The sequence below is a fragment of the Akebia trifoliata genome, chromosome 12 (genome assembly GCF_017979445.1).
Source record: "Akebia trifoliata isolate Shusen 1 chromosome 12, ASM1797944v1, whole genome shotgun sequence".
Classification (NCBI taxonomy): domain Eukaryota; kingdom Viridiplantae; phylum Streptophyta; class Magnoliopsida; order Ranunculales; family Lardizabalaceae; genus Akebia; species Akebia trifoliata.
Genome location: NC_141386.1, coordinates 3,856,289 through 3,865,728, shown reverse-complemented (window position 1 = coordinate 3,865,728; position 9,440 = coordinate 3,856,289). Strand labels below are relative to the sequence as shown.

The 9,440-nt window shown below is 33.0% G+C and overlaps 1 protein-coding gene across 1 annotated transcript; it reads left to right on the top strand.

Annotated features, from left to right (window-relative positions):
- The first annotated feature begins 3,006 nt into the window (after window positions 1-3,006).
- LOC147388676 (vesicle transport v-SNARE 13-like) lies at window positions 3,007-8,498 on the top strand. The gene is made up of 6 exons (XM_086419046.1): window positions 3,007-3,144; window positions 3,389-3,501; window positions 6,510-6,568; window positions 6,667-6,855; window positions 7,488-7,658; window positions 8,076-8,498. Exons 2-6 carry the CDS (start codon window positions 3,408-3,410, stop codon window positions 8,226-8,228), a joined length of 666 nt encoding a protein of 221 aa, XP_086275172.1. The 5' UTR covers window positions 3,007-3,144; window positions 3,389-3,407; the 3' UTR covers window positions 8,229-8,498.
- The last annotated feature ends 942 nt before the right edge of the window (window positions 8,499-9,440 follow it).

The following is a 9,440-nucleotide window of genomic DNA, read 5'->3' as shown; positions in this document are numbered from 1 at the left end:
ACTTTTTACCTATCACACTACCTTTATACCTGTCACTTTCTCTTTCACCCTCCAAAAAATATCTGTTGTCTCTCACATTTATTTATCAAAATCAAATATAAAAAATGCTTTTAAGGTTTTATTTTACAATTTTCAATTTTACCCTCATAAAAATGAAAATTTTAAAAAGAAACAATCTAAATCCCATGTTATTCACTTTATTTTTATGATGAAATCATTTTATCACAAAAAATTCTATAAATAGTTTCATTTTCTATAAGCAACTCATGCTTCAAAACCCATTTCTCAATCTTGAGTTTTACTAAAGTCTCTATTCAACTCCTTCAACTTCCTCTCAACTGAAATTTCTATTAAGAAATCCTTAATCTTTGACTTTTGGTCAAAGAGTGTATTTTGCAAGGGGATAAATCTAATATCACAAATTTCTCAAGGGTATTAATAAAATTTCTATTTTATAAAAATTTTAAAAATGTGTGGCTTAGAAATTTTGACAAAATACATAACTGTTTTGGTAGATGTCACATCTTAGGTTAATAAAGATTGAAGCTAATTCAATTAAAAGATAACACTCCTTTGCGTTTTTCGTTTTTTTTTTTTATCGATGAGAAAGAGTCAGCCTTCTTAAACAAATAACTATTATTTTTAATGGGTCATGTACGTATAGGTTTCATGGATGATTTGGTATTAATCCAATAAGTATTGGATTATACTTGAAGCTGATCGAATAACATTTGGACCAAACCCTTATTGTTTCGGTTTTTTTTTTTATATCAAATCACAATATTAAAATCCAAAAACGACCCAATAACAATCAGATAGGGTTCAAATTAGACCAAATCTGATTTAATTTATGCTGAATATAAATAAATTTCATATATTTAAATAAAATATATAATATAGTTCATGTCATTTCTCGCATTTTATCAGTCAAGGCACTATCAGATCGAAAAAATGTTGATCCGAAATCTATCCAATTGGTTATCAAATTGGATCTTTATCAGAACCCAAATCTTCAATCTAGATCAGAAGTTATTGGACTGGATTTCGAGTCTGATCCAATCCATTAACAGTCCTACGTATAATCATATTTTTTTCCCTTGTAATTTTCCCCTTATATTTTTCTTTTTGTTGAAATATTATCGAATAATGTGACACACCATATAGGGCTGTCAATGGATTGGATCAGACCCAAGATTTGACCTTATAACTTTAGGTCTTTATCAATGTTTTGGATTCCATTAAGGATCTGATCCGATATCTTATGGATAGGATTTGAATCAACCATATTTATCAAAGTTTGATTGGTTAATATATAGACTATTGTTGATTCCTAGCCATTGAATGCGAGTATATTTCATCATTGGCTTGAAACAAGCTTGTGGACCCGTTCATGAAGTCTGTTATACAAAATGCTTCAATCAAATAAATAGGAATCACCAATCAGACTGGTTGTGATCGTCGGTTTATCGTTATCATCCTGTCTTCAATCATATATCGAGATGAAGTTAGAATATCTAAAGGAAGTTCGGGGAAAAAAAAAAGTTCAATTAATGAGCCATAGCCCCAAAATGATATCTTCTGTTCTTGATCCACTCTGATCAGACCCAAATTGGATCTTCTAATAGTTGTAATGGGTTGGCCCATGGGAGATTCCAGGTCTGATTTGAAATGGATAAGCCCATTAAAAAATTAACAAAATATAGAGTAGGCACAGCCCATTTGCAACCCAAGCATAAAATTCTTTTGGATTTGTAAGAGCAACTCCAATGCAAAGGCATTTTTATTGTGGAGAGTGATTTTGCCTATTGAAGGAATCTTTACTCCAACCGTACCAGCCAAAATGACCCTTCACAAAAAATTTATTGTGGAGAGAGAGAGAGAGAGAGAAACTCACTCTTTACTTTTGCCTATCCCAATTTCTCTCTTTCCAAAATATTTCAAATTAGAGAATCAGGGCCCGAGGGCTTTACCTTTGTAAAATGTTAGTTGGGAGAAGATACAGAGCATAAGCCCTAGTGCGTTGGAGTTGTTTAATACTTCAATGGATCCATACTATCCATGAGCATGAACTAGGCTCTTAGTGGTAATTTTATGCGCCTTTTTCCGGCCACTATTGAAAGTCAATGGTCCAATACAAAATGGGCCTAAAAATCTAAGTCCAACCCCAACCCATTAATATTCAGGTAGGGCCTAAATGGTCCAAATGCAGAAAATGCGTTCGAAACTTAGCCTAGACTATTTATTATTGGGCTTATTTCTGAGTTGGGCCAAAATGGCCTAACAAAACTAGAGATGGGAAGCAGTTCAACCTTTAATAATAAAATCAACAATAAAACCCCAAATATAACAGTTGTTCATGTATTTTTTTTGTATTATAAACGTGCATATATATTGTAAAATATATACGTATACTACGGAAACCAGATATGTGATGAGCTAGGCCTGGATAAGTTGGGCCCAAACTCGGCCCATTGTCTGCCGTGGTTGACTAGCATAAAAGCCCGCATCTTAATCTCCAAAAATCATTCATCTTCAACCTTTAACATAAAAAAAATTTTCCTTTCATCGTCAACATTATGATTTTATAGTGTTCAAATTCAAAAGTAAGATAGGACTTTTGGGAAGTAAAAGATGATAGATTTTGGGGTAAATCAAGGATTCTACAAGACATTGAAAACATGGACCGAAGACGAGGTTGAATAGTTTAAAATTAACTTATCGGTTAAAAATCTATAATTTATCTGTTTAAAAGCTCAAAGATTACTGATTTTGGGTACAAAAATCATGGTTTTTTTTTCTTTTTTTTCTCTTTCTAAAGGTTGAAGTCAAGTTAATTAGGTCATTTTCAATAGGTAAACTTCAGTAGACCATGATCAAGGGACGTATGTCATTAGTTTGAAGAGGTAGAGAGGGTATGTCAAATATTCAGCAAACATGGAGGGGTTTGTATAATTACCTTTTCTTAATTTATTATCCAAGTGTATCTCTATTCCGAATAACGTCCAGGAGTAACCAAACACCCTCCTTGGAGGAAGACCTGTCAAAAGCATAAGCATATTATTGACACTCACAAGACACGGCCTTCATATTCGACCAAATCGCCTATTCGAAGGACGGCGAGTTTTCAACTATCAGATCTTTCAGGTATTTTTCGATTTTCGATTAATCTCTCTCAAATCATGAAAACTCTCTTTAATTTCAGATATCAATTCAAGGGGAAGCAAATTAAACCTTTAATTTTGAATCTGATTGTGTAATTTTGATCGAATTAGGGTTTTTATAATTTGAAACAAACTAAATTTCATCTTTTTTTTATGATTTGGGAAAGTTTGTTTGAATTTGAAACCTGCAAATTAACAATCTTTGAATCAACGATTGAGTTTTGTAGGGTAATAATCTAGGTCACGATGAGTGAGGTGTTTGAAGGATACGAGCGCCAATACTGCGAGATTTCGGCGAATCTTTCCAGAAAATGTACCTCCGCTGGTATTCTTGATGGTGGTAAGTTTTGTTATTTTGTTTTTTTCCCTTTAGATTTGTTTTAACATATGCGAATTTCCCATTTTAATTAGCTAACAGAGTTGTTTGTTTTATAAAATTGACCTCCTTTTGTAATTCTTAGATGAGAATCATGTAATTTTGTTTTAATATTATGTGGTTTATAATTAGGAAATCTAAGGATTTTGTTTTTGAGGTGTGTGTTTTGATGCTGTAATTGCGTAAGACAAACAAATCTTACCGTTGAAGACAGTTTGATCAAGATGAGAAAAAAAATTATTAATCAGGCAAGTGGGATGTTATTCAGATTTTTTGTGGATTAAAGACTATCGAAATTTGTTTGCTTTGGGATTAATTCAGCCTGAGTTGGCAGCATAGTGACAAAATTCACCAATTGTTTGCAAAGTTGTGATTGATTCATGAATCTTTAATCAATGATTCAATCCCGACTTATTCGCAAAACTTGTAAAAATACACCTTTAAATTATATTTAGTGTTAAAATTTGTAACTTTGTCTAATTTTATGTATAATATGTGAAATATACATTTTAAATTATCATAAGTAATAGTGCATTTTTTATTTTCCCGAGTTTTTGCCGAGTTTTCCCAAATCCTGACTTTGTCACTATGGATGGCAGTAGGAAATGGATTTGAAAAGGAACGGTTCTTAAACCGTACCCTTGTATATAATCAGCTACGTTATCACACAACAATGATTTGTCACGGACTCAAATGGGTTCGAAATATCTCAGGTTTTAACTGAACATTTGTTGGTTCAGTTGTCCTGTTTTGATTCTGAGTTTCTCAGGTAATATTATGGAAGCGGTAACACATATTAATCATCAAAGTTTTATCTCAAATATTTGGGGTTGACTAGGTAGTAACTCATCTAAAGAGTGTTTTAAGGATTAAGGATTCAGCCTCAAATATCTGCTTCTTTTGGACGTCTTTTATGAACCCAGTTTGTTTACTGTTTTCAAGTGTTGTACGTAATATGATATATTGTTTAGAAACAACCTGTCAGTTCTACTCCCAATTTGGATTAGAAATACATGGAAACTGAACCTTTATTATGATGGTATAAGAACCTAGGAGCATTGGGCCAGCATTAGGCCATCTCCAGCCCTTACCCAAAGTCTGACTCAAATTGAAAATTTGAGTAATATTGTTACTTTTGATGCTCCAGTCCCTAAACCAAACTGTCTTTTACCCAAACTCAAACTCAAATCAAGCGAGAGTTTGAGTAAAACTCAAATCCCAACTGTCATTTTTTACATAAGAAAATAACTTTTCATACTAACTTAGTAAGTTTCAAATATTACTAAAGGTCGTCGGGCCCATACAGATTACCACATTGACAATCCAACATTAGAGCCTTCTAGATTTCATGGAAAAACTCATATTCAAAAATGAATTTTTATTTTAAAAAAAAAATCTGTTTTGGACTTCATTCAAGATATTGAAAATGGACGGATACTGAATTCCCAAATTTAAAATTAAAATTCAACGGTGAAAATTAACTTTTTTCCCAGAGCTTCCGAACTTTTGTCCTCTACAATTTTGTGGCATTGGATCATGTTTTAGGATGCCACAATGTGAGCTCAATAAGATTTGAAATCTTACTAAGTTAGTAAGGTTAGCCTGATTTTTTCAGTTTACGACTGAAGTGCTTCCTATCAAATGAATCTTTTACTCAAAACTTTTACTTAAATCTGAGTAAAAATTTGAGTCATGACTGGGGATGTTCTTAGTGATATATATGAAATCAAAGATATTTTGAGACAAAATATTAGTCTAACACAAAGCTAGCCATTTAAGTATTTATAGAAATATGACATCAGTGATCAAAGAAGTTGTGATTATGAAACAAATTAGAGAATAATGCACCTTGTATCCTCAATAAAGAAGTTGTCAAACAAAACATTTATAAATAGAAACGATATCGGAAAGATAGAGCCACTCTCTCTCTCTCTCTCTCTCTGCATGTGCGTGAGACACATGCACAAGCTCACCCACCCACTCACACCTGCCCATGGACACAATGCATCCCCGTGCACACAGACTTGCATTTGCATGTTGTCTCATTGGGTCCACATGGAGATGAGCCAGCTGATTTTCTATGATGAATGATGATGCTATCCTTGTCCTCAAAAGAAATAAGCACATGTTTTTTTCTTTTTTGATAACTAAATAAGCACATGTTATTTCCAACCTTATAAAAAGTGGTTACAAGTTGAACAAAATGGACCTTACATTTTTACTTGGATGCCACGTTTGATTGGGTTACAGTTTTTGAAAGAGGCTATTTTTTATCAAGATATTCTCCATGGTGAGGAGTTCATTCTCAGACTCATTAGGTAATGGATAATCTCCTCACCATGGAGATCAATTTTACAAAAAAATCGGCTCAATTTGAATATGTAACCCTATGAAGATTTGGATTGAAGTTAATATTAAAATTAGCAACTCATAAAGCTTTAACTTGTACTACACTTTTGATTAGGTTCTTAGTTTCAGAATTGGCTAGTTTCTTATGAGTACAACCACCTCATTATGGAGATCATACACAAACATCACCTTTAAAGTCATCTCCGATTGAGCCCTACGAACAAAACTGTGAGTTTGTAGGGAATTCTGGGATGGCTTCAACAGAAGAAGTGATAAAGGAATGTCATTTGATATGGTTTGGGCATGTACAAAAAACCAATAACTAGAGGAAGTAGGAAAATAGCGTTGTTTGACATGGTTTGGGCATGTACAAAGAAGAGCAATAACAGCTCGTGTGAGAAGGAGTGCTTTGGTGCATACCAAAGGCTCTAAAAAGGCCGAAAATGGTGTTGATTGGATATTTGTATGATAGATTTTTTTATTATATTCAGATTATGGAAGTATTGATTTTCTTCCAAGCCATGGTTTTACGAGTTGCTCAAGGCACACATATACTTTTCACAAGATTTAAACTTTTCTTTCTTAATTATGTACTAATAATTTTAAGTTTTTTACTTTTGCAGAACAAAAGAAGCAAAAAATATCTGAAATAAAAGCCGGATTGGATGATGCTGAGGCTCTGGTGCTGTAGTGATTAATTAGTCTGTTTGTAATTGAAGTTTTCTCTTTCCTTCACATATTTATAGCTTTTCACAGTGATGTCTTCTTGAATATCTCCAGATTCGAAAAATGGACCTTGAGGCAAGAAGTTTGCAGCCAAGTGTTAAGGCTATGCTTCTTGCTAAGTTAAGGGAGTATAAATCTGATCTGAATAATTTAAAAAGTGAAGTTAAAAAGATGACATCAGCTAATGCTAATCAGGCTGCAAGAGATGATTTGCTGGAGTCAGGAATGGCTGATACCATGATGGTATGTCTGGACTCTTGACCAATATATCTTTCTTTGGTTTCATGCTTTTTGTTTAAAAGTTTCATTATATTTTGTATCTTGGACAAGAATTATACTCAATTGTTTTATGTGAGGGGTCATGTGCTCTTAATATTATTTCCCATTACTATCTACTTTTTCTGATTATAATGATTTTGCTCTCATCTTTCTCTGGAACATTGGTTCTATTTAGAATCTTTGTCTGTTGAATCATGTTTGCCCAAGCCCAACTAAATAGTTTAAGTTTTATTTTAATTTCAATTATGGCATAGGTTCCATGAATATGTTTTTGGTATCAAACGCTTATAGTGTCTCTGTTTTGATTTCAATGTTACTGAAGTTTATATTTTGTTTTTCTGTTTTCGATGACTCTGGAAAAATACCACTGAGTTAGTATTTAAAATTTCTCTCTTTTCAACATGTGGAAAAGTTTTTTAATATTGGAATTGATGATAAAAAAAAACAAAGTTTCGTAATATTCTGAGAAAAATAAGTTTGGAAATATCCCATGTCTACCCCAGATATTGAGCAAACTATTCTTAGTTTTGGGAAATTTATCTTTGTTCAGTTAATTGGCAGAACAATCTTTTGGCACTTATGGATGGATGGTGCAGGTGTCTGCTGATCAAAGAGGAAGATTGCTGATGTCAACAGAGAGATTAAATCATTCCAGCGACAGAATCAAGGAGAGTAGAAGAACCATGCTGGAGACAGAAGAGCTTGGTGTCTCAATCCTTCAAGATTTGCATGGACAGCGCCAGTCTCTTCTACATGCTAATAATACGGTACGTCCCATTCAAGATAATTATATTGTAAAAAAAGAGTATTTTTTTTTTTACATTAATTATTAATCAATATAAAATAAAATAAAATTTGTTTTTCATAACTTAGTGAATAATTCCAATTAAATTGCCGGTTGAAGGAGTTCCGAATTCTTCAAAAAATGGACAATTTCTGTTACCATGGACTTAGTATTTTATTACCCAAGTTTTCAAATGAAGTCAAATAATTAGAATCGGGTCAACCTTTGAGGTTACAAGTGATCTTCCAGCACATGAGAATATGTAGGAATGATGTTTACATGGTCATGTTAATAGTTGATACTCAATGTGTCTCAAAAGACTATTATCATACATTGATTCATGAGGAGGGGGGCCTGCCTATGCATATATTTGCTAATGTTGTTCCTTACTTATTTGCAGCTGCACGGAGTGGATGACCATATCGGCAAGAGTAAGAAAATTTTGACTGCAATGTCAAGAAGGATGAGCAGGAACAAATGGATGATCGGTGCCATAATCGCAGTCCTCGTCATTGCAATCATCATAATCCTGTATTTTAAGCTTGCCCATTAGTCATTGCAATTATCATAATCCTGTATTGCAATCATCATAAGCCTGTTGAATGTTTTTCCCCACTCGTGTTGTTGTTGTTGTTGTTGTTGTGTTTGTGTGTGTGTGTGTGTATGTGTGCGCGCGCGCGCGCGCATATGAAGCATATTTGGACTTTGGTGTGTGATCCTATTGATGATGAATGCAGAGCTTTTGTGATCCTGTGAGCTTCACAGAAGACTTACCCAATTGTCTTATTATTAAAGATAAAGAAGATTTTGGTGGACAGAAAAAGATTTCCCTTCATTTCCTATGTAATCGGTACACATGAAGTCTTAATTTCATGTGGTGATTTAAACCATTTGATGTTAGATGGACCCCATTTTTTAAATTAGTAGACATACCAAAATAGGAACCAATGGTATGACATTATTAATGAATCTAATATTTGGATCAGGGACTTTGTTAACAAGTTCCCATTTTCCGAGATGACTAAGCAAAACTGAAAATTGATTGACTAAGACAAACCTCTATCACAGAACTGTAAATCAGTTGTCTCGGGATATGCATTATTGTAAAAAAAAATTTATGCATCCTGAGGCAAACGATTACAGTTCTATCTATGATGGGGCATGGGGCGTGTGTGTGTCTGAAGGGGAGCCATATTATCACTAGAGTCAATATTATAAGGTCTTTAAAAAAAAAAAAAAAAAAAACTATATCACTGATATTGATAGTTATATCACTTTTTTTATTAAAAATATATAAAATAAGATTTTTAAAGGAGATTTTGAAAAAGAAAAAAAATTATCAATACTTTAAGAAATTATTGGGGTACACATTAAAATGCAATAAATACACCTTGGGATTAAGTAATTGGGGGTATTTTGATAATAATAAAAAAAATGTATTTTTTGAGCATTTTCGGTATGATGTCAGCTTCTCAGGTGTATTTACTCAGGTGTATTTAATGCATTTTAACGTGTGTAGCAAATGTTAACAAAACCCTTTTATTTGAGAAACTTACCAAGGACCCTGACAGGGATGTCTTTCTAATTAATCCCTAAATTTTAGGATTTCTCTTATAGATTATTTAGTAAAATTTTCTTTTATAATCAGTCCTTCAACCCATTCATCACATTTCTCGTGATTGAATGCCCTAACCATTGGATCTCATCACTGCCATCCAAATAAATTAGATTTTTGGTATCCTAATCAAATTTTGGAGATCATTTT